The sequence below is a fragment of the Acipenser ruthenus genome, chromosome 16, assembly GCF_902713425.1.
Source record: "Acipenser ruthenus chromosome 16, fAciRut3.2 maternal haplotype, whole genome shotgun sequence".
NCBI classification, from domain to species: domain Eukaryota; kingdom Metazoa; phylum Chordata; class Actinopteri; order Acipenseriformes; family Acipenseridae; genus Acipenser; species Acipenser ruthenus.
The window spans coordinates 22,589,867-22,616,391 of record NC_081204.1 but is presented as its reverse complement, the minus strand read 5'-3'; the positions used below and the strand labels follow the sequence as shown (position 1 = coordinate 22,616,391).

General features: G+C 40.3%; 1 protein-coding gene across 1 annotated transcript in view; it reads left to right on the top strand.

Moving 5' to 3' along the window:
• The window catches only part of LOC117412261 (insulin receptor substrate 2-B-like), a 40,071-nt gene extending 16,959 nt beyond the window's left edge, over positions 1-23,112 (top strand). The window contains exon 2 of the mRNA XM_034020473.3: positions 18,914-23,112. Within this exon, the coding sequence (XP_033876364.3) occupies positions 18,914-18,918 (5 nt within the window). The 3' untranslated portion in view covers positions 18,919-23,112. The remainder of the gene's footprint in view (positions 1-18,913) is intronic.
• The last annotated feature ends 3,413 nt before the right edge of the window (positions 23,113-26,525 follow it).

Genomic DNA, 26,525 nt, shown 5'->3' with positions numbered 1-26,525 from the left:
TATGGAGTTGCCACGTGTAATGATTTTTTAGTGGATTTTAATACAGCAACTTTTGTTTAAGTAAGATGCATTATACAAATCAATCTAATTTTGACATTTTTTTTTCCTCACACATTTTCATTATCTCCATATAGCTGTAGATTCTGTGCTGAAACTGCTTTTTCAGTGGCTCATACAGTAATTCATAAACTGAGATACAGACTTTGTATTTTTAAATGTTGCAGTACATGCTGCTGAGTGCCCATTGCTTAGCAGTTTGAACCACTCCAGGTTTTACTATGAGATGTATTAGGTCTACTTGTACTTTTACCTCTTTTTATATAACCTGAAGTGGCTCGTACTGCTTTACTGTAACCTGTATTGCAGTATTTCACATATACTGTACTGTAGGTCCTAAACCAACCGTGCACAGCATACGATTTGGGAAGGCAAGGGGATTCAGTAATTTTCCCTTTAAAGTGAAAATGCTGCAAGTTCTGTGTCTCGGGTGCTGAAAAGCATCTGCAGTTGATACAGGATGAAACAGTCAGTCGGTAGCCTCTGGGCTAGGTTTGGTGATTTAAGCAGAGTTTAGCTTTGTTGACTTGTGTACATGTTTAGTTTTGCGAGCCAAATTGCTAGTTGGAGAGGTTATAAATGAGGAGGACACTTTTTTTTCCCCCAAAATGTGTTGTGAACATTTGACAGTTCTGCAGTATTTTCAGTATGGATTTATTATAAGGTATTAGCTTTTGAACTTTCTTATGGGACTCTGCATCTTCCAAAAGTTCTGCAATGCAGAAAACTGCAGGGCAACACGGATCAGGAATATGAAGGGGGAGGAGCCGATTACACTTTTCAGAACTTCTTTCACTTCCGTGATCCATGTATGGGCAGTCGCTTAAATAGTCTTCCACATAAAGTTCTGAATGCCCTAGAAAGGAGCAATGCTGTGCGCTTGATGTATCTTTGCAGGGTTAGTAAAGTAACAAGTTACTTGTAATCGGATTACTTGACAAGTAATCTGTAATGGAGATTACTTTTGGTTACCTCAGTTGGAAATCCAATTAATGCTGGTTGCATTAATTTAAAACTAAGCTACTGGCCAGTAAAACTCAAGTGCAAAAAGTTTCATGATGTTCCTATTATCTGTGTGTTGTTGTTATGAGGAGGATTATTGGGAAAAGTACTGTCATAGTAGCAATGAGTAATATACCGTATCACTTCTATTAGAAAATAACTTCATATTTAGTTAGTAATCCGTAACATCCCTGTATGTAGGAATGTGCATCAGCATGGTGCGTCAGCTGGGGAATGACAGAATGAGATAGATACTGTCAAAACAATAATGCCGTGATGGTAAACCAATGAATCACTCTGTGACATTAGAGCAGGGGGTTGTCGTGTGTGGACAGGACTTTGTCAGCAGCGCGGCTGTACTGAATTGCAGTGAAGCTGCCTGAAAGCACTGGGCTCACACAGAGCATCGCAGTGTGGTGCTTGGAACATGAGATTCCCGTCGTGCCGGTGGAACAAGCAGCTCCCGCTGTGCTGTTCAAGCAGCCGAATGTCACCGAGGCACAGAGCTGCCAGCATGGCAGGGTGATGGTGGCACTGTTGGGCATGGGGGCTTGTCTGTGCGATACAGGGACGGGTCCGCTGAGAATAGCTGTTCTATTTGGAGAGCGTCAGCCAGCACTGGCATGACTGCCTCCAGGTTGTTTAGCAGTGTGAGGTCTGAAATGGGTTGAGTGCAGGGGAGCTTCACAGAGAGAAACAGTCAGGCGCTGAGTGCTAATTGCCCTTGATGGTCCAGTCATTTCTCTGCCACGTCAAAACCCTGGTCAAGTGGAACAAGTCATTCTCCGCAGGGTGTGTTCTGCAGGTCACCGTTCATTATCAGGCGTCTCCTTTCAGGACAATGAAAAAGGTTTTGTGAATTTATGATTGCAATTATGTGGGCGAGGGAGGGGTGAAAGTACAGACAACTTCCCACCGAATTCACTCGGCTTAGTTAAACAGGCCTGGGTTTATGGGTTAAATAAAGTTCTAATTGTCTGCAACTTTATTGAAAGCATTGTAAATAGAGCCCTCTTTGATAAACTCAAAAGTAAACTAAGCAGACCCTCTGCCACAAACACAATCTTTGTTTAGTAGGAATTTGTCACTTGGCCTACTGTACGGTAGGTTCCCCCATTCAGTTTTCAGTTTGTTGCATCTATCAGCTCTATGCTGTAGGTGTTTACAAAATGATAGAGCTTGGATGTGCAATACCTCCACCTAAAACCTCTTGTTGGGAATAAAAACTGGACAGTCAACAGGGTCTGTTGTAATGAGTGAATTACTGTATGGCATGTATTGGATATGCTTGAGGGACAGTGTTGCTGTGTAAGAGGATTTAAAAAGGGAGCAATGTGCTTGTAATAAATAAACAATCCATTGTATTTATATAGCACCATTCATCATCTCAAAGTGCTTTTGTCCCGAGGCTAGGGCCTATTTCAGGTGGTGTTCCAGTATATGACACAGTCAACATCTGCTTTAGGAATAAACATCCTTCTTAGGAAATAGATGAGTCTGATGTCAAGTGTCCTGACTTGTATTTAAACAAAAGCAATGTAAATTATCTGTTTCAGAACCCGTCTGTTTCCCTGAACTGCTCTGTTCCGCAGTATAATGTATCCATTGTTACCTCAGAAACGTCTCTGTTTGAAAGCTTGGGGGTATTCGGAAGCTCTGTGCGTTTTCAGGCAGAGGTTACAGTCGCACATAGAATTCATTAGGTTGTTTTGTCAGTGATATGGTGGTGGTTGTTTTTTCCCAGAACAATGCTAGTAGGCTGGGGTTATTCAGAGTGATTCCAGGAATTGATAACTCGCTGCTTTAACTGCTGTGGCATATCGGAATGGAGGAATATAGAAACAGGATTACTGTCGGCCTAGTTATTAACCCTGACCCTACCTACAGTAGTACACGGTAAGTTTTTGTTTCAGCCAGTGTTTTGAACTGGTTTCCAGTGTACACAAGACCGCACTTACAGAGAGCCTCAGATTTTAAACAGCAACTTCATTGACTGCTCTGTGTCCCTCGCTAGATGGAACTGGTCTAATCCTGGGCCGGTTTGGTACGTGAGGACCAGGGTTTCAAAGCAGATCAAGAATTGCAAAATGGCTGATACAGGACTGCCAAACAAGAAGGCTGCTCAATTTATTAAAACTGCAGTTACTTGACTAAGATTGTGCACAAGGCCTACTGTAATTATCCGCATCTGACAATGTCATCATCCCTGTTTGTGTCAACTGTACTAGAGAAAATCTGAACTAAATCTCGGTGTACAATCATTGATTTATTTATTTTTGCTAAAAGAACACTGTCCAGCACAGAGAGCATTGGGAGACTCTTAATACGAACACCTGTGGACCAACATGTGTAATGCCATGCCTTATGAAAAGTTGACAATTCATACAAAAGGAAAAGATGAATTACAAATAAATAAAATACGAGCAGAAAGTGTGTCCTGAAGCTAATTGTTTGGGGGAATTGATTTAAAAGCCCTGCAGTTCTTCAGAGGCGAGGATATGTTATGCTTTGTGTGTGTGTGAGGCTTCTGATCAAATGACGGATGCAGTTTTACTTTTTATTGGACCGAGGAGGGCAGAGAATAGCGCTATTTACATTTACACTATGCATGGTAAATGATTTCTATTTAAATGCAGTTTTTGATTTCCAGCCAGTAGCCTTTCAATGGCTTTGCAATAGAGAATCATTATTTTACTATTAAGAAGTCCATTTATTTTGAATTTTCCAAATACAGTAGATGCCGGTTATTAGCAACCTTGATAAAAGACGACTTTCGGTTATTAACGTTTCCCAGGAACCAGTCCCGTCCCATAGACTTTAATGTTAATGGAATTCTGATATTGGCAACTGCACGCCGCTTATTGACGGCTTTATGACTAGTTGTCAGTGCTACAGAGCGCACTTGCATGATTTATGCGCATACTTCATGCAGCTTTTGTAACGCACTGACTTTGCAACTGAGTATTTCTGGTGGACTGAGGCAGAATCGTGGCTTCGAAACTGGCTACGAAGCTGCACGTAAAATTTAGATGGATTTACAGCGGGGGGTGGCACTTTGTCCAGCGTTGTCTACTTTTTACAATTTCTTATTTTAAAATTGTGTTCTTCAGAATTGATTTTAAGTACAACACATTTTTTGTTTGCTTTATTCATTGTAAGGACGATTGTAGTGCATCGTTGTGTAGTACTGTTTAAGCCAACTCCCTTTTTTGTTTTACACACTCATGAAGTAAACAGTTCTATGTTTGAGTATTTCGTGTTTCTCATGTTAATTTAACACCAACATTTAAAACATTTCAGTGCCATATTTGTACGACGACAGTAAGCCTATATCGTTGTTCCATATAAATACACTTAAAACTGGCGCTTCGCTTATTGGCAATTTTCGGTTAATGACAACTTTTTGCTGGGAACAGAGAGGTTGTTAATAAGCGGCATTTACTGTACATGTAAGCATGCTGTTACTGCTCCTACTGTCAACAACTGAAAACAGGTATTTGCAGAAATAACGCATGAGAAGAATGTACTTTTACCAGTAAGTGATATTTACCTCCTATTCCTTCAGCAGAGCTACAGTAGATAAAGGTTGCCATATGTAGTGACCCCCAGACTTTTCACCCAGGGATGAAATACAAAATATAGCTATCCAAGTTGCAGAGAGGAGCTTTGCTAGAATAAAGAAGAAATGTGGCTCACCTAAAGCCATCATCATGGGTTTCTCATGAACTGGCAAGTATTTAAATAATTCAAAATAACTTCTGGAATCCTGGCAAAATATGCATTACTAATGGCAGATGAGCTGGGGTAAATCTATCAAATGGGCAGAGAATTTTTGTGATGTTAAACTGTCTTTCAGCACCATTGCGTTTGGAACTCGCAATGCAACAGTAGTTAATTCCTCCTCCTCCTCCTCCTCCTCCTCCTCCTCCATTGCCATTTCCACATGAGACACACTGATCAGCTCCACAGCATCTGGAGCGAGTGAGCAGAAAAACAACAAAGCAGTTTCCAAATGTGCTCGCATTGTGTCTCAGCCGGTGTGCCTGTCACATTGGTATCACAGTATTTTTTGGTTTCTATTGCGTCGCTTCCCACGCGTCCGGTGTGATGAGGGTTTGATGCAACCATGCTGGTTCTAATTTACTGTAATTCTGGCCTGTAAGTGACCTCTGCATTAACTGGTCTGTGGGTGCCTGGAGTACAGTTTTAATGGGATGCTGTAAACAACTTTGTCTAGGTATTCATAGCCACTGACCCAAACAAACAGCTCGAGCTGGTACTGTAAATACAGGATGGCTTTGTATGGCTTACTTCTGCTATTTGTTGTATGCTTGGTGCCTGTTAACTGTGTTGGGAATTGCATGTCAGACTCCCTTTTAAAAATGATTTAAAAACAACATTAACTAAAATAAACTTTGTAAAATACTTTTGTAGTTATGGTTGAGAATCAAACATTGTTTTAGTTGAATTCTATACTGTGAACCAAGTTTAGTTTTGTGCTGCCCTTTTGCTCTTTATTCACAGTTCAGACCTAGAAGTTACAAAATGAATTTAACATTCGGCATCCCCACCATATTTACTTCTCCAAATTGAATGAAACATCCTAATGACATTCTCTAGCACAGGTTACTAATCAGAATCTTGTGGTACTGTCCATAGTGCCTGTCTGTCTCTAGGTCACAGTTAGAGAATAGAGAATGGTCCCGTAGGTGCAATTGTTATTGGGTGTCATAACTTTTACACATCTGGAGAACTGCCTAGCCAGTTATGATGAAAAGGATATTCTTTAGCAAAAGTTTTTTAGAGTATCAGAATCTGTGGCCGGCCATACGAATGCATCTTTCCATCCTGTAAAACTTACTTTCTTACCTCTTATGATTTAACTTTACACTATTTCGTTTGGGTCAGGAGAACAAACTGATCTCTTACCCATCCTTTTTGGCACAAAAGTCAATGTCCCTCCTCCATAAAACCAGATGTCATTTCCTGGTCATTGTCCAAATTTCTCTTGCATTTGCTTGGGTTGTGTAGGCGTTCGAGTTTCTGTTTTTGGTTCTTGGTTTAAAAACAAAACATCTAGCTTTTAGCTAGTTACTTATTTCTGGGTTTCTCTTTTTCCTATTTTTGTATCTGTCTGTACTCCTGTGTGGTTCCCCACTTTCACCATCTTGTAGTAGGGATCTGTGTTTAAGGTATGTCAGGCACGCCAGCGCAGAGAGGACGGGCTCCATTGCCCTACATTTTCATGTTACAGATAGATCTAATAGTCATTGATAGGCTTGCTTTAGTTATTTATACAGTCAGGTTTTGTTTCCTTTAAGTTGGCAGTTGTACATGTTTACTTGTTCCTGTGATGTGGACGTCCTTAAGAGGAACATTTCTGTTAAGTGTGTACTGTAATTTGTTCAATGGCTTATTGATTAAAATTAGATGTCCTGGTCTAGCGCCTTATTAAACTGCTGCCGTTGTACTGTCCTCATATTAAATAATCACAGTACTTTACAAATACCAGTAGGTTTTTAATAACTGGGGTGGATTTCACATTTCCATTACCCGTCTGTAGCGGTGACACTACAAAACAGCTTGTTGATCAGCGTGATTATTGTGGATTAGCTGTCCAAGTATGGAGCAGCTCAGGGGAATGGACAGATTACAATTGTAAATGGACAATCTGTTTGTACAGGTGCTAGGGAAGATACAGCCGTAGATCTCACGGCTCCCATCAGTAGCATGTGCGTTTTGATTCTAACAATTAGAAACTTAAGCGTTAACCAGGTAAATGAAAAATAGTTTGGGAAACGGACACTGTACAATAGTTCACAGGTAGATCGCTGCAGACACAGTACAGCAGTACTGTATTAGGTTTACAACTTTTGGCCGATGCATTTATTTAGTAGTTACTTTAACTGTGCCGCAAGTAAACTTCTTAGTTGGCTGCTGTTTTCATGTTTTTATAATTAAAGTTCCACTCAGCCAAAAAAAAAAAAAAAAAAAAGACTACAAACTTTCCAGTACTTCTTGCATGGAGAGAACAATTAAAGACAAACAAAATCTACTACTGGCACAAACCATTTCCAACACAGTAGTGAAGTTCTAGCAGACTAAACTCAGTTGTTATAAAGTACTTTTTCTAATGATTTTATAGACATGTACAGTTGACCCCAAGTGCGCACTCTGTCCATATTAATAAATTGGTGTTCTCAAGTTGATTTGCCTTTGGGAAAGTACAGCCTTGACTTACTGTAAGAGGGGTGTTGTGTTCTGCAAACTCAATGGGCAATTACGGTGGTCAGTCTTGGAGATAATGCTGCTAGGATTTGTTTATGTAACAGCATTTTTTTTGCCCCAGATTACCCTACAAATTCCATGTGATGTAACAGTTCTACTGTGACAATACTTGCGTCAATAAGCCGTCTTAGCCTTGTGCTGTTTACTACAGCACAAGGCTATTACCTTACACAGACAACACAGGCACTGTCAGTATGAGTATAAAGATTTTAGGCATTTTTAAAATAAAATTTGCAGCAGCACGATCATCCAGGTTTCCTCTTTTTAATCCCTCAAATAAGTGTTTAGTTATTGATAGGTTGGCAATGAACAGAGCTACAATTTTTTTAAATTCCAATTTGTTTTTTCACGACTGCCAACACTTCATATCAGCAGTGCTGCAAAACTGTGCATTGCTTCCGTGTTGATGTTGTTTGTTGCGTTTAATCAGATTAAGCATTGGCACTGTACAAAATCCTGTTTCTGCAGATGTTTTCCTGCTGCAGTCCTGCACGGAATCTGTATTATGTACAGTATTCGCACCTAATAAAAACAGCATGACCCAAGTTACTTAATCTTGTTGACAGGATGTATCTGATATAAAAGATTCTGCGTCTCTAAAGTTTTACCCAGGGCATGGCCTGACTTTTTTATAATAATGCTATTAAACTGTTAGTTCCCCTTTTTAAACTAATTACCCCCTCTTTATTCTTTTAAACCAGGAAGTTACGGTTTGTATTCCAATGCTGGTTATTCGGAGCAGATACCTGGAATATGGAAGCATTTGAGAGGAAATCTTCATTGATTTCCATTGATCTAGCACAGCCTTTGTATTCTATGGTGGGATGAAATGGCAGTTAATTTCCACTGACTGTCAGTTACACCTGCTAGGGTATTTCCAGTAAGCCTGCACAAGAGGTAATGGCATTAGGTATAAACAAGAGCTTTTGCCAGCAATAAGAGTTTGCATCAGGCTACTGTAACAATTACAGGATTACAAGTTCTTTGCCAATTAGGAAGGGAGTTTCTCTAATGAAGAGCAGGTGAGGGACCTTCTGGTTTAGACAAAGCAAGCAGCACTGTGTAAACACAGATCACCTTGCAAGACCTACTGTACAGTATACAGGGTCATTGGGGGATGGATGCTCCGTGAGGTTTGCTAAACTAAACAAACTACTTTAACTGTAGCACAAGTGCAGAGCTGTATGTCCAATGCTAACAGGAGGACAGTTTCTATTGAGAATTGCAGATACATTTCAAAATACATGTGTAACTACACTGAACTTCTGTTGTGTTATTTAATACAAGTACTGTAAAACCAAATGATATGGTCGGGAAAGTAACATTTTTAATGTATGAAGTTCCATTGTCACAAACACATAGTGCCTATAGAAAGTCTACACCCCCTTGAACTTTTTTCATATTTTGTTGTGTCAGTGCCTCAGAGTTTCATGCATTTAAATGATTTTTTCTACTTATTTACACACCATACTCTACACTGTTAAGGGGAAAAAAGTTTTTATTGAGAGAGATTATATATTAAAAATACAAAACTGAAAGGTCATAATTGGATAAGTCTCCACCCCCCTGAGTTAATACTTGGTGGCAGCACCTTTGGCAGCAATTACAGCTGTGAGTCTGTTGGGATAGGTCTCTACCAACTTTGCACACCTAGATTTGGCAATATTTGAACATTCTTCTTTACAAAACTGTTCAAGCTCTGCCAAGTTCCTTGGGGAGCATTGATGGACCAAGTAATGCCACAAATTCTCAATTGGATTTAGGTCGGGGCTCTGACTGGGCCACTCAAGGACATTACCTTTTTGTTCCTTAGCCACTCCAGTGTAGATTTGTCTGTGTGCTTTGGGTCGTTGTCATGCTGAAAGGTGAACTTCTGTCCCAGTTTCAGCTTTCTTGCAGAGGGCAACAGGTTATCTTCAAGGACTTTTCTGTACTTTGCTCCATTCATTTTCCCTTCTATCCTGGCAAGTGCCCCAGTCCCTCCCGATGAGAAACATCCCCATAACATGATGCTGCCACCACCATGCTTCACTGTAGGGATGGTGGTGTTTGGGTGATGCGCTGTGTTGGATTTGTGCCAAACATAACGCTTTGAATTTAGGCCTAAAAGTTCAATTTCAGTTTTGTCAACAAAACTTTTTGCCACATAGCTACAGAATCTCCTGAGTTTCTTTTTTTTTTTTTTTAATTTTTTTTTTCTTACTTCAAACGGGATTCAAGATAGTCTTTTCTTGAGTATAATACAGGCCAGATTTGTGGAGTGCTTGGGATATTGTTGTCACATGCACACTTTGACCAGTCTTGGCCATAAAAGTCTGTACCTCTTGCAAAGTTGCCATTGATGTCTTAGTAGCCTCTCGGATCAGTCTTCTTGCTCGGTCATCCAGTTTGGAGGGACGGCCTGATCTAGGCATGGTCTTGGTAGTGCCATACACCTTCCGCTTTTTTTTTTTTTTTTTTTTTAAATTTAGTCGTCGCCAATTTTTTTTACCCCAGTTTTTTTCTCCCCAATTTAGCATGCCCAATTATTATCTGTATCCTCGGCTCACCGCACGCAACCCCCCCCGCCAACTCTGGGAAACGGAGGCTGGAACACGCGTCCTCCGAATCGTGCTCCTGCCAAGCCGTCATTTTTCGCACTGGAGATCCACATCAATGCCACCAGACCTATAGTACCGGAGGACAACACAGATCTGGCGGCTCCACTGCAGAACCACAGGCGCCCTATCGGCCACAGGGGCCGCTGATGCGCGGTGAGCCGTGGATTCCCCTGCCGAGCTAAGCCCTTCCTACCCGGGCAGCACTCGGCCAATTGTGCGCCGCCCCCTAGGAACTCCCGGTCACGGTCGGCTGTGACATAGCCTGGATTCGAACCTGCGATCTCTAGGCTATAGGGCACATCCTGCACTCCGCACGGAGCGCCTTTACTGGATGCGCCACTCGGGAGCACCCTCACCTTCCACTTCTTAATTGTCTTGACCATGCTCCAAGGGATATTTAAGGCCTTTTGATATTTTTTTTTTATACCCATCCCCTGATCTGTGCCTTTCAACAACTTTGTCCCGGAGTTCTTTTGAAAGCTCCTTGGTGCTCATGGTTGAGTCTTTGCTTTGAAATGCACTACCCAGCAGAGGGAACCTACAGAAATCATGTGAATCACTACAATTTAACACCAGTGGAGGCCACTTAACTTGGTGTGTGATTTTGAAGGCGATTGGTTACACCGGAGTTAATTTAGGATTGTTATTACAAAGGGGGGTGGACACTTATCCAACAAGCTATTTCAGTTTTCTACAAATTTCTAGAATATTTTTTTCACTTGGAAGTTGTGGGGTAGGATGTGTAGATTAATAATAATAATAAAAAAAACTATTAATGCATTTTAATTCCAGGCTATAAGGCAACAAAAGGTGAACATTTTGAAAGGGGGTGTAGACTTTCTATAGCCACTGTAATTGAGTCTATGTAAATATGATCAAGTACAAAGTCTCTATTTCAACAGAGAAGTTAGCTTGCTGTGCCTGACCGATGCATGCAAACATTATTAGTAATGTGTGTTCTGTAACTGTGTGTTGTTAATGTGCCTGGATTTTGAAAGGTATTCAGAATTGCGTTTTTATTAGTTAGATATTTGTAGTAGGTGGCTCAGTGGTCTTACTCACTGGAACATCCATTCCTCATGCCTTTCTATGATAGAGGCCTGGGTTTGTGTGGGGCTCGGCTCACAGGTGAATAATCTACAGTACAAACTCTTCACACAATTTTTATTTTACACAACAAAATCACACTATTAAATATATTTAATGTAGCGCAACAGTAAATCTAAAACTGTACAGGTTTTTTACCGGAACTCCAAGGGCAGAATGACTGTGCAAATCGCTTTCTTACGATTAGTCACGTTGGTAAGGAGATGCAGAGCTTCATTCACGGAAAATAATGTCCCAAATTCAGCTGTGGGTGTTACCATAGATTACACTTGTTATATTAACGGAATACTGTTTAAACATACAGAGTGCTTTGTTTATTTTTTCAGTCACTACTCTGTCACTGTGATCCCTCCATGAAGCATCTTGTGTATCATTTTTTGAGCCAGTAAGTTTAAACCAAATCAACAGTTTTGCAAATCGGGTGTGTCCAGTGAATCTCTTCATTTGGAACACACTCATGCTTGTACAGTACGTAATTGATTTAAAACAAATTGTGCCAGCACTGCCTCATTGGTTTAGCATTGCCTTCAGGGGTTTAGCTTTTTCACTGTGATGTACAGTATTACTATATTATTTAAAAGCATTCTATAAGCTTGCAGAGGTATTTTCAGCCTGCTGTGATTTAACTGTAAACTGGTCCTGTGGATTACTTTTTCCATGCTGCTAGTTGTTGCATTTTGAATTGTGTGTATTTGATTTTGTTGTGAGTGTCAGGAGTTACTGTATTGTATGTCAGTTGAAGAACTTGGCTGGAGGCATGTTTACACAAGAAGTGTAAAAAACAAGACAGGCCTAGAACTGTCTTAACCCTTTGCAGTCCATTTATTAAGTGCGTGTCAGGCGCGTCAGGTCCAATTTATTTTCACATGCGCAGTTAATTTTAGACACGCTGTTTAAAAGTATTTTTTTCCACAGTCAAACGGGTTTAAAAGGCCCTGCATAGCAACAAAGCACTCGCTAGGCATCTCCAGTCCCGCCCCACCCTTTCGTTCGCTATCGCTTTCACATATGCTAAGAAATAAATAATAATAATAATAATAATAATAATAATAGTCGTACATACCGATCAATCATCTCCTGATCACTCGTTTTATCAGTGGGGGTGTGAAGCAATTTTAGAACTGCGAATCCAATCTGAACTGGTGAATTCTGGGGTTCTTTTTTATGTTGTCTCACGGTCTGGCCCACATTCGTGGAAACTCGCTTTGGAACACCTGCTGTGCACATGCTGTATCGAGTTTGATACACTGGAAAAACGTGGTTGCTGCATTTCTAGACTTTTGATGAGAAGTGAATGAGACTTCCCCAACACCCCTACTGGGAATAGAAATGCTTCTCTAGTGGGGTGGGTTAACATGGCAGAGCAGTTGTATTGCAACCCTACACTATGGCTTGTGCTTGGGCTGTCCGCGTGTGTACGTGTCTTACAATATTAAACACTAGTTGTACATCTTTATCAACATTTCCTCCTTTTAAACAAAGATGACAGCAGTTGGCAGTTGAAGAGCTTTACACTTGGGCTGTTTAATAGCTGGGGGAGCTTACAGTGAGGCCAGTGAAAGGTGAGGAGCGAGGATGCTTCCGTTTTACAGCAAGTAAGTGAATTAAAAGATTTCATGAGGCGTCCTCTGATTAGCCGTGCATGGCAGAGTGAGTCTTCTCTTCTGTAAAAAGCCTGCGGGTTGAGGCAGTGCAGGATCCAACCCGCAGGATTGCACTGCACCACAACCACCATGTGAACCTGTGACACATGCAGGGATACGTTCGCATGGAACTGGAGTTCAAAGACATGAGGGAGGAGGGGGGATCACAGGCTGGAATCATTGGCAATATAAAGCCAGCTCTTGGATGGCAATCAGGCACAGCAAGCTATGTGTTCTGTACTTGTGCTGAACTTAATAAGGGACTATTGTAGATGCATTACTGTAGCAATATAAATCCATACTGTTATTTTACATTCTTCATAAACCATAGTAAAACCCATACTTGAAATGCTTATTATTCAGTTCAAGATATTTGCTGACTGTACTCCTTTATCTGAATATTTTTCACATGGAAACATTTCCAAAGAAGCCGTCAGTCAAGGAAATGCTTTTCCTTGTTTTGTAGAGGACGTTTGGCACAGTTTGCTGACTGCTGTAACATATCGTACAGTACCTGAGGCTCATCGCATGCTTGTGCATGCACACTACAGTATCTGTCTTTGATCGGGAAAGACACAAACATTAGCGGGTGATGTCATTAAAATCAGCTTTCCGTAACTCCCCAAAGCAAGTATTATTCAGAACTGAGCATAGTCATCATTTTTCAATGGCTGAGGCACGTTGATGCAATGGTGGTGTATTTGTCGCAGCACTTATATTTTCCATATGTAATTTAAAAGCTATACACAGTCTTGTACAGAAATATAGTACAAAAAGTGATGGAGGGCTTCTGATGTTGGCTTTTCCGATTTGATTACAAAACCATTATAATTCTTTCCATAGAACTATTGAAACAGATAGTTCCACAAGTCCATGCTCCCCATAATCCAATTCCTGTTTTAAATATCAACTAGAGCACACAATTCCTTCTGTGGCATTACTGACCTACAAGGAGATTGTGTGTGCCAGTCCTGTGCTGGGATTTAAAGAATGCTGCAGTGTTCCCCTGTTAGTAAACACAGCCTGGGAGTTAAGAACACTGCTTGTGCAGTTTCATCCCAGAAAAGGGGAGAGAGCATTTCTTGGCTGCGTTTCAGACACATTGCAGAATAGCTTTGCAAGGCCAGAGGCACAACAGGGCATTTCTTCGCTGTGCTCTTCCATCCCAACACTGAGATTGTTCGGCGTGAATAACACTGGACACAGAGTCTTTATCTTCTTTTAAAACAATAATGTTACAGGATGTCTCAAGAAAAACACCACCACTGTTTTCCAAACTTGGATAATGTTGTATGTGTGTGGTGTTTGGTGTTTTTTTTTTTTTTTTTTTTTTTTTAATTTTGAAACTCTTGGCCAAGTGTAATGAAATCAAAAGTACATACTAAAAAAGTTGAGAGAGCAAGCTTTGACATTGTCTTTTTGCATTATAACAAGCATCTATAAAGTTTTGTTTAGTATTTTCAGTTACCCATAATGCCTTCCACGTGACTGGGTTACAGTTTGAAGTATACCTGCAGTTACTGTATTAAAGAAGACGCCTCGTTTTTAAGAAATCAAAATCAAATGGAGAACATGGTTTTATTTAAGGGAGAGACAAGTCTTAACCTGGTATCATCTGAAAGTTCAAGATGCACCCTGGGTTTGTTGTTGAATTAATGCCTAGTTTATGATGTATTTCCTGAGCATCCATTGAAGCTATAATAAATCTAGATCAACCATATTAACCGTTTTTGAAACCGTGTTGCAGTTGATTGAACTAGCTGCTGCATCACTCACTCCATTCAAAAGGTCAGAAGTCGTGTGGGTGCCTTTATCCCTTTTAAACTGCATTGTGTAATAATTTAATAAGCAACCCCTTGAAAGATTCATGATGTGTTTTGAGACCGTGTAAACCCTCTTCATTCAAATCAAGCATGGCCTGTGTGTTCCAAGTTCACTGGTACAGGACATGACTCTGCCACGGTGCTAAAATAAGTTTGTGAGCTGCGCTGTGGTGTCATTTTGCTTTCTCCTTGTGATTACAGCAATCTGCTATCTGTGTCATGCTGTGCTGGCAGAACTTTGCAGCGTTCTGAGATTCTAAAACCAACGCTTCCGCACTGCACGGTACATGATGATGTCCTCTTTAGACTTTACAATTTAAAACACGTGATGGAAAAACAGCATTTCCAATGCGAGCGTGACATGTGGGTGCTTGGTTGAATGTGATGCTTCAAACACACTAGACAAACTAATTTTACTCAAGAAAAACAACATTAAAAGATCTCACCTCAACCCTCTGTGGCCATCGGACCACATCACAAAACACACCCAGGGTGGGGAGCAGATCTGCACGGTGCTCCACTCGAGAGGCACCCAGGACTGCTGTAACCGAGGGGGTGTGCACTACAGCTGAAGTGCATTTGCTTGCAGAGTTGTGAGGGAACGCTATCACACAGAAAGGGAATCTATTCATGGCTGGGACCTAGGTTATAAACCAAATGCGACAACCATTAAAACAGAATTGCTTTGTCTTTTGTAACTAAACTTGTTTTTGTATTATACAGGGCAAAATAAGGGCTGGTATCTCAGGGCAGAGCCGTGACAGGGCCTTGAAATCAAAGTGGCTTGCACCCGTACCAAATTGAGATTTGTTACCTGAACGATCAGACCTGTGCTGCATCCCCTATGATTAACTAATCAGACTGATAACGTACAGTAAGGTGTCCCACCAGTAAGTCTTTTAAAAATGAACTGCTAGTGCGCCATACCATATGGTCTAATAATGTGAAACTAACCCCCAGTGTTTAGTTTAATTTTGTAACTTTGCTAATGCCCTGTGATGGAGTAGACTGGCATTAAAAGGAGGTTATCGTAGGGAACAGCACAGTAAACGGGTGAGGAGTAAGTCAACTGTAATCCATTCAGAGTGAACGGAAAGGATTATTAAAACAGTGCAAGGAGGGGCAGAGACGAGCCTGCCAACCACTGTCACTGAGATTACAGGAACACACACGCTGCACTTAGCATGGCTTGAGTCGATTCCAACAAAAACTGAAATAAGAAGTACATGAAAGTGATACAGATGTGCGCAATCTACTGTACCTGTTGGTCCAGAGCATGCCCCACCCAACACCCCGTACCCTGTTGCTTTCGATTTGGAAATGCGGGTTGCGTTGATTGGGATGAGCTAAGCTCCTGAAGCCAAACCTGAGCATGCGGTGTGCAGCTAGTCGCATCCTGCTTTTAGTGCAGTTTTTGGTGGATAAATCAGAGCTTCATTTTGACTGGGGTAGCGGAAAGTAGCCGACCCCAACCCCACCGCATCCTTCACTCTCCCCCTCCAAGGTATTTATTATGTGTACTGAGCCCCTGGTTTAGGCACCCTGCAGTACAGAGATTTGAGGTGTTACCCAACTTAACCCTTTAATCGATAGTGTGACCATATGGTGACAGCTCATTTCATAAATGCGCTTAGCCAGTGCTTGGTATGTTACAGTGAATATAAAGCGGAGAGAATGCTACTGTAAAATACATTGCATACCATAGTATTCGTTAATTGTTGTTCTAACATTTACAGCTATAGGTTATATTAATACTGTAAGTTTAAACAAAGTTTAGAATTGTAAATTGTTTAATGAACAAATGAAATGTTGTGCGTTTTATGAAGATCTGGCATCAAACTTGTTATTTGACCATACAGTAGTACGCCACTGAAGTGGTATTCTTCAATTGAAGAGAATGTTCACAAAAAATGTAATGTCTACCTAACTTTAGATTTACAGCCTTAATTAACAGAATGGAATGTTTCTCAAGAATACAGTTTATACAGAAATTGCTGTGGTACATTTGTTTCTTTAGTCGGTCCCTTAGAGAGGCACTAAACTGTATTGTAAACCCACTTTGCATGCAGTCAGTGTTTTTAAAAGTTTATTCTAGTATTTTGTTCCATACAGCACACCTCAATATAACAGCTTGACAACAGAAAGAGAAAGGTCCTGTTTACAGTGCATCCAGCTAGCATTATACTGTCATTCGTCTTGCCTATATGATTTCAGTTGTAAGAAATCAGTGATCTGTGCTGAATGCTGCCTGAGGACATGGAAAGCAATAGCCTCAATTTGGAGGACACTCCCCACAAGAATGGCTTGCTCAGATTCTTTATTGTTTAGGACTGGGAGGGGTAACCATATCTGTCATACCCAACACTGGAACAACTCAGTCATCTAAAACTAAAAACAGAAATTAGGAGTGCTTACTGTTGTGTAAACTTGCACAGGGAACTTCTGAGGAATTTCTTTGGGAAAATTCCTCCACACAGCATGTAGCTGGTTTACTCAACGACTGTAGAGCTAGCCTTCAATTGAATTCTATTGTAAACAAGGCATTCAAAATGACTGGATCTGTTTAAGCCTTTTCTACACAGATTTGCGGTTTTGACTGGAATTTCAATTGCATTCCCATATAAAATCCTGTTTTAAAACATATCCAAAATAAATACTACCCTTGTCCTGTGACATGTTTTACTGTTCTGGAATGCCTTTGTTTACTTGTCACATGAACGGCTGTTTTCACAGACCCTGATTAGCACTAATCCCAGACTACCTAAAGTTTGGCCCGTTTCAGATGGTCAAGCTTTCAGATTATTGCCAGTGGAAACTATATGATTACTGCTTGCTATTGTAGATAAAACATGCCATAGCCTAAATGTTCTAAATTGCAATACACGGCTTGCTGTGAGAGTGCAAAGTCTGGTCTCCCCAGAGATCGTTTCATTTCCAGACCCCTCGGCCTGTGATTGACCCTGCAGTACTCTAATCCCTCGGCCATTTGCTCAGCTCAGCCCACGTACTGTAGCACACGTCTGGAGCAGTTATATCCCACAGCAGTGCCTGCACTGCCTAATGTAGAGCTGACAACATGAGGGGGTGGAGGCTGCATCCTGCTTTATGGGTTTGAAGTTCACTGCAGTCATGTTGGAGCAGGTGCTGGGGAAATAGAAGGGCTTCTAATGGGAGTGACTAGGTGCATACCAGCGTGGTCATTCAGAGAGGCAGGATTCACAAGAAGGGGAGCATGACCTGCCCCTTACTGTACCTTCGATACCATGACTTTGTTCTATTAAAATATGTCCTTGTTATTGCCATGCACGCTATCAATTGAAGGTGAGGTTTCTTATAGTAGATTTAGCAGTTTAAAAAAAAGTTTAGTCGCCTAAGATTACTGGTCACTTGAAAAGAAAAAGTTGCCCAGGTTTACAGTTGCCAACCATTGCATTAAAGAATAAGCCATGTTCTAGATGGCACCCATAAGGGGCCCAATGTGTGTGTGTGTGTGTGTGTGTGTGTGTGTAATTTATATATATATATATATATATATATTACACTTCAACACTGTCAGCTTAAACAGGCCAGCACACAGTATCACTTATTTGTAGTTTGAGAAAGGCCACCTGTATTAAGCAGCTACAAAAGTTCAGTCTGTTTGGTGAACGGTCATTTCAGCTTTCACAATCCTGTGAGATGTATTAGATATACATGTACAGTGCCAAATCTCCAGGTAAAACCTGGAATGGCTGGTTTTCCTGAGAAACTTCAGAAACTGTATTAACATCAGTGGTGTAAATTTTTCTGGACAATATAGCTCCTGTCACCCTTCCAATCACCTAGCAAGTAAGCAAGCAAGAAAAAAATAAATAACGCACATTCACAATTTTATCAGCAAATTCAAGCTGCGTTTTAACTACACAGTTTCTCAGAACAGGGATTTGAATATTTCCCAATGCAGGACCCACCTAGTTCACAAGAACTTTAACACAGCTGCAGTTCTCCTACGTACACCATATCTGTGGCAGTGCTTGTTTCTTGCTAAAGGTAGTCTGCATGCAAATTACTCTTCGGGGGAGGCGGGGTGAGCCTGCACCCAGAAGATAAGAGAAAGGTCAGCTTTGCATTGTGACACCAATGAAGTGTGAGTTAGTTTCCATTAGTAAGTAAACTGGATTCTGGTGTTCAGGGAAGAAACTTCCAAAACAGCACATTGCAAAAAACAGCAATGTGTTTCATAGCCTGCTGTGTTTTATATAATGAGGCAATAAAATGGGTGTGTTTTTTTTTTTTATGAGTATTTAAAAAAAATAAATAAATAAATAAATAAAATATGCCATATATGCTGCGTTTCCTAGATTTAATAAAATAACGACTTACTACCTTTTACATTTGATTTTTCTCTCAACAGACTGAAAATCAACCAGATGAAGAAATTCACAGCATCTGGAACAGCCAAGAATCAAAATGCAGCAGCAGTTTAATGCAAGACAAGTTGCCTCACTTCCCCAGCAATGGGAGGACAAACCTTTTTTTTTTTTTGTATCTTTTATACCCCTGGAAGCAAAATCAGCATCATCACCAACTATAACTATTTAAACTGAACTGGATATAAAAAAAAAAAAAAAAAAAACACTATTCATTGAAGTGTGCTGGCTTATTTGAAAGAGGTTTTAAATTAGTCATGCAAATGTTGTGGGTTTTGTAGCCCACAATCAATTCAGTCCACTAGCTTTGAGAGCGTGTCAATTTGACAATGTTTAAAACAGGTCTGTCAGCTTTTATTCTAGGGCTGTGCATGTAAATCCATGTCCCTGTCTAACACATGGCTCCTGCAGTCTCTATTACTACAGTCCAGGGATGCTTGAGGCTGAGATGACGTTGGGAGCTTCTGTAACCAATTATCAGGCTCAGGTGCAGCATGCCCTGCATTCCTGAAGCTCTGGCCTAAGGGACAGCAGCCACTAAGGGGGCTGGGTAGAGGGTTCTATACTTGGCCTTGTAAAATTCACCATCAGCCAAAATATGTGTTACTCTATCCTGCTTTGAGCGTGTGCCACCTTGAGCTAGGACCTACCCAAAAACAGCTCGGAAAGGGCAGATGTTGGGCCATACTCCCATGACATAATGGCAAGTAACGCACCACACTACATTTACACAAAGTATGTGAATGCTAATTAAAAGTATAGTGAAGAAATGAGCTGCTGCTGTGGAAACTTCCATACCTTGCGTTACAAAGTAGCCAACAGGAGCCTTGCTCATATAAATTGCCTAATTATCAAAATCAATGGAGCTTTAACAGCAGAAGTCAACAGTTAAACTGGGGTTTCACTCTGTGTACTGATTCTGGAAAATATGTTTTCAGTACAATTCCAGCTGAATGCACCATTCACTAGCATCCTAAATGATGTCACTACTTATACAGGCTGCTGGCAGAAATATATTAGAAAGCATATGCAAAATCAGCATCCTCCAGAAAACATTGTGGAAAACTTTGAAACATTACCTCGCATACACTTTTGCTGATAGTTCTCTCAACAGCAAATTAGTCTCAACAATTTTATACCGTGCTTTTTAGTGCAAAAAGCTTATATTAAAGTTAGTTTGGATTAGCCACTTTTTATTTACCAAAATACTTTAGATGGAAATAGCCAAATGCAACTATAGTACTGTTAAGAGGAAAAAATAAATCTTTTAAAATGCAGATCAAACCATTCAGCATAATGAACAGGGTTTACCCTTTATTACAAAACAAAGATGAGTGAATCCCTGTTTAGAGTTATTTATAATAAAGGAAGGCAATAGTTTTTATTTTCAGATGCATGCTTCATGTCATTCATAACGTTATAAATAGGTTACACATTCAGAAGTAACCAGGTTAAGAAAACCCACCCTTCATGTACGTTTCAGCATTACAAGTCTCTTAGTGTGTTCTTCAGAATATTAGTACAAGTATCAAGTATCACAGTGGAAACAAATAACACGCAGAGCTAGAAATGTAATCACTTAAAATCAATAGAACTCTGGCTCGGGGGGGGGGGAATTTCTTAAGTTTGTTTTCATACATCAAGATCCTATTTGTTGTTGTAGTGTGGGCGAGTTGGAATTCCCAGAGCATTGCCGCTGCAGCTGTACAGCTGTGTGGTGGAAGGGTGTCTCAGCCCCGCTCCTTAGAGGCAGGCATGACTCAGAGCAATGTGTGCTGCGCTCCCACAGGACAGCGTGAACGGGTATTCACATTTTTATTTGGACTGAGGCTGGGATTTCTAGCCAGCACATTCTTAGGAAAAGAAATGACAGGTTTCCTGTACAAAATCTGTCATTTCTTGTTAATGCGCCTGTGATCATTAAAAAAAAATAAACACATACAAGCGAGAAACACATAGCCTCCAAACAGTCATATTTATATGCAGTACATTTCCACATGCACTGCTCACACAGACTGGGGGCAGGTTGAGCTGGAAAATGATTGGGATCAGTGCTGTTTTGAAACAAAACAATGAGAATTGCTGCAGGGTGAATAACTCTGGCTGCACACAATCAGCTGTGAGTTTATGAAAGGTATATGCAAGTTAAGGTACCTCTAATGCTGGCTTGGATTTCAATAAGATGTGTTTTGCTGTGATTTTTTTAAAATAGAAGTCTACACAATGAGTACTACCTCCCACACAAAAAAACAAATGAAAACAAGAACCTACAGTACTATTTCACCACAATCTTCCCAGTCCAGCATTTCAGAAAAACAAACACTCAAAAGCATTCTTGGTGACTGAACTGTGGCTTCTATACTTTTTTCAGGACCTCTTTGTTTGACCTCAGAGATAAGAGAAGTTAACATACAGGAACACATCTGCCTTTAAAGTACCAGGCACCTCTTAATGCAAGACAGGGGGCTTGCGTGGCACACAGAACGATGAAGGGCAGTCCAGCCGAAATGGATGCTTCAAACATTTGCTCATGATAACAGCGTCTGTTTGCAGGGAGATCTGCAAACACGACAACGAAGGACACAAGGCAAACAAGCTGGTTAGCAAAAGGTTTGCACAGCGGGTGTAGACAATTTTGTGATAACTGCTATGCAAAATCAAGTTGTGTTTTGTATGGGACAACAGCATCGTATCTGCACTGTGCCATGCTTGTTTTAGGTGGCGACAGTATTGTGTTTTGCAGTATGGGTGATTTCAAAACGGGGTAAAGTGTTGTAATTTGTGGATTATGACACTTGTCCCGAATGCAGTGTATCTATGATGGGGTTTTATGAACTAGCTTTCTTTTCTGATAGGACTACAGAGGGACTAACAAGCTTTTCCTTGGGTATGTGGATCAAGGCCGACAGAGGGTGAACATGCCAGCGGTACACAAGTTTGTCAGCAGCTGAACGTCAAATCCAATAGAGTATGATTAATAGGATGCACAATAAATGGTTTGAAGACCAACTTTAAATCATTTACAGTTCGTGGTACTGAAAATGCACACTTTGACCTTTACGTTTTCAAAGCCTAGTACTAGGCGGACTGAATTATTGAAGCAGTGAAAGTCTAGTGTAACTTCTCACTTTAGCTTTGTAGCTGAAGGTGATCTAATGGAAATCAAACAATGGTTATTGTACATGACTGGGAGATATGGAAAGAAAGGGAAAGGGTATTGATTTAAAATGAAGCAGCTGCTCTGGAGGCTTGATATAATTTGTTGAGCCCTTGCCTGGCCTTTGAGTAAAACAATACATTGCAATAGATGGATCTGTGTGTGTCCGTCTAGTCATTGCAAAGTATTTTGGTGGGTACGTTTGGTTGTGTTAAGGTACTTTAATAACGCCTAATCTTATTTTAAAAAGTCTTCATTAGCGTTAAACATATCGGGTGAGGGTTTTTCTTTTCCTTTTTTGTTATGTTTAATTTTTTGCATTAAATTATGGTGTCGATTTGTAAACTAAACTTTAAAAAGCTGCCATTTTGTGGGATAAAGCACTGATTTAGATGAAAAAGAAAAAAAAAATAACCTCAAACTACTACTACTACAAAGGCTTACAGGTACAGCATAAAATAATATGCAATCATTTTTGTTATTAATCTGTGTCTCGTTTACAGAGCAAAACTACTTTGTTTCAGTATTGTGCCGAATGGGTATTTAAGAGTACAATAATAAAATACAACATATTACTAAAAGAAAAAAAAAAGTTTTGCAGGTTTCTAATCCTTCGGATGTTGTTTTTTATTATTTTATTTGCTGCTGTATAGTATAAATAACAAATGATGATAATGATGAATGGAAGGCTGTATGTTATGTTTCTTGTACAGTAGATTTCATTTGATAAATGGACATTGTTATTTAGACTGTACAGATGGAAGTGTACACGGATGATAGCTGTTCATTTAGATTTGCTATTTCTGCCACAAGGGTGGGTTTTAAAGAGATGAAACGTGAGCCGTGTATCTGGCTGCGTCTTCCACTGTACATATTGCTGCAATGTTTCATGTTAATTGTGCCCTTGTTGGCATCGTTGTTTTCTTTTGGGAGACTGGCTTTGGAGCTCTGTATAGTGTTTATTTAAAAATCTGACTTTTTTTTTTGCTTTCCATAGAGCTACTTGCAATAAAATGTGTTAATGTACCCACTTGCTTCTTGTGTTTTTGATTATTATACTTTTATGAAAGTCTTGGACAAAAATATTACAAACCCCTGCAAATAAATATGTAAATGGCCTGTCCCAAACATGACTGAATCCACTTCAGGACAATAAACACAACGTTTTTATCATTTCAATACATAGACTTGTTTTTTTTAGCAAGTAAATTGTAATCCCCATATTTCCCATGAATCATTTTCTATGTTTAAAATCTATTTCCTTTTAAATCATTTGCAATATTGGCCCTGGTCCCCCTTAGATAAACACTGCTTCTTAATACCCAGCCCCTTCTTGTGATGTAGGTCAGTTTCATTCTAATGGACATACAAAAAATAAATTGATACCAATTGAATTTGATATCTTGGATTAAAGTAAAATGCAAAGAACCAAAAGATTTTCATTACAATAATAATCTTGTTAAGTAGTAAGAAAATTGGTTTCAAAGCTCTGGCTAGCACTTCTTTTAGTATGAGGAATGAAAGAGTTGAAAGGTTACGCCACCAGCTAGAGCTGAGGAAAAAGATGGGATCTACTTCTGGTCCAACTGTACTATCTGACAGGAAACCGAGAAATGCAATGCCCGTAGAACCTGCATGGTACTGAATACTACTTCGATAAGACCAGGCTTTTAGTTTTATTTTCCAATTCTACAAAATACTGTATCACTAAAATATATTTGCTTGTTATAATCAAAGGAACAGTTATAAAAAAAAAAAACACACAAAAGCAAATCAAGCTTTTAAATATTTCAGTAAGGACACCCCTTTTTATAAGCATTTAAAATTGGATTAGGAGGAAATGCCACTTAAGCGAGAACAGAACGGAGGGCACACCTACCTCGATTTGGAAAAAGGAAACAGAGCAAGCATGGCTCTGTTTGCAAGCCACATTTGAATGCACTAAGGTTTTTGCATACTTTTTACAACAGACTACACCGTTAATAGCAGTCCAATTCTCTGCTGCTTGCAATTCCTGCGGAATACCGATACTTTACTAAACGGTGACCTCTGGTGGCAGACCTTGGTGGTGCAATAACCAGTAGAGTATGTAATCCTCAAAAACATTTTTAAAGAGATAATGTAATGAAACGCCCAGGGTGTCCTCGGCTCACGGCGCACCAGTGTCCCCTAATGGCGCCTACAGGCTGTAATTTAACACAGGGATTGGACGGAACAGTAGTATCAAGCCCTGAAAGTATATTCTGCAGCGTTTCCCATGACTTTATAGATTACAGGTGCCAAGAATGCTGGTTATTTTTATTTATTTAACAATTTAAGAATAGTCGATTTACATGAAAGTATGTGCTACATGTCCCAGTACTGGGACCACAGCTTCTTGTATAATCAAATTTCGCAGAGTGATTTTACTATGGATTAGCCCAACAAGAGGCATGTAAAAGCTGTACCCCACAAGCCTGTGTTATCATGAGGAAAGCCTGTACCAAGTTTCACCTCAATTGGATGACCGTGTGATTGCACAGTCTTTCACCCGATCCAGTATCCAGGCTTGAGATGACAGGTGACACCTACTGCTGTTCTTCAACTGGAATCCATTTCCAATCCCTTTAGCAGGATCATGGAACGAATACCATAGAGTTGTTTTAGGCGGGTGTGCTTCATTTCAATTCTTCAATAAAATGTAAAATCTCACAATCACTGTCAAGAGACGCCTGCTTCATGAAAAGTAAACGGGTCAATGTTGCGATTGGATTGTTTTCTCAGTGCAGTAGGGGAGCAGTTCTGTATACAGTTAGAGAACTGCACTGAATCCCCTACGTTAGAGCATCTCAAAGTAGATACCTGGCTTCACATCCTAACTGGCCAATGCAAAACTACCCATTCATTGTGTAAAAAACTGCTGGGTACATTCTTTATAGATTGTCTGGGGATCAAATCTAGATCTTGATGCTGAAACATACATGCTGGCTGCAATGCTAAAGGTGCCAGGCTACATTTGCACAGCACAGAGGTTCAGCCCTGGAGACCACAACAGTTGCAAATTTCCTCACAGACACCACACCAACTAGTGTCTGGGTCTACTGCACCTCAATACAGCAGGATGAAAGCTGTTCATTCAGGTCCAGTAACATTAGGAAAGTCACACAAGGATCAATAATGGGGAGAGGATATTAACGCTAAAAGGTACACTGTAGGTTGCAAATGCATCCTTAAAATATACCTCTCATTTCTTAATTCCGCAGGGCCCCACAAGCCTTGTTTTATGTATATTGCCAGTAAGTATCACATCTACTTATTTATTTTAATGTGATTTGTCTTTTCTTCAGTTTTCAGTTGGGGGTCCCCATTGAAAAATGTTTTTAAATAGGAGGTCCTCCCAACACAATGAGGTTTGAGAACCTCTGCTCTGTGACATTTGAACACACATGCATGCAACTACCTCCACTGTAGATATACAGCCCCAGTAATACAGTCTTAATAGTGGTCCCCTTCTTGGAACGGATTAGGCCACTGCAGTACTGTACATACATAGTAGTAAGACGGAGGGATCTAAACAGCTTGTTTTTCTCATGGGGTAACATAAGGAACCTACTCCTGATAAACAAAGCCTGGGAACTGTGTTTTGAGGAAATAGGAACAGGCCTGGGAGGGAAAAAAGCTTGTGCTACTCATACACTCTCCATTCTTCGATGTTGTAGAACACGATCCCTCGGCAAACAGTGGGAATCTGCACCTGATATTCACGTCACTCCTCGCGCTTGCTGATGGAAAATGTCTACGAGTCAGAAGAGGTTTCCCAAATCCTTGCTGACAGATCCGGATGGGTTAGAGCACTGCCAACCAAACTGGCGGGAGGGGTGGTGAGATACATTGAACATGTGTTTGCTGAGTTTCGTTCCTTAATTAGAGCCCCCCGGAGACAGTGTATTTACCACTTACTTGAGTTTCATAACAGTATACTAGAAAGCACATTTTAAAGATGTAGCGTCTTACGGAGGTTAAATTCTTCCAGCAGCTGGGAGCATGACAAATGAAGCTGAAATGGTCAACTTGCGTCTAACATTCTTGACCTGAAAAGAATACTTGGAGAGGAGGAACGACATGACTTGGCGAGGGTCGAGAGAACCGTACACCCTCATCTGTTGTATTCACTAGGAACGTAGCACAGAGAAGTGACCCTAAAAGGATAACCGCAAGCTTCAAATCCTTTAAAAGGAGTGCTAAGCAAGTCTTTAAAATGAATTTGCTTGCGTCTTATTAGCAATAGCAACACTGTAACTGGCCCCTTTAAAGTAGTGCTTACCAAAGCTTTTGAAATACATGAACCCTTATTAGAGCTAGCAACATGATCACTGCTTCTTTTAAAATGAGTGATACCAAAGCTTTAAAATGGACATTTTAATTATAGTAGCACTACTACATTATACAGTTTTAGGCCT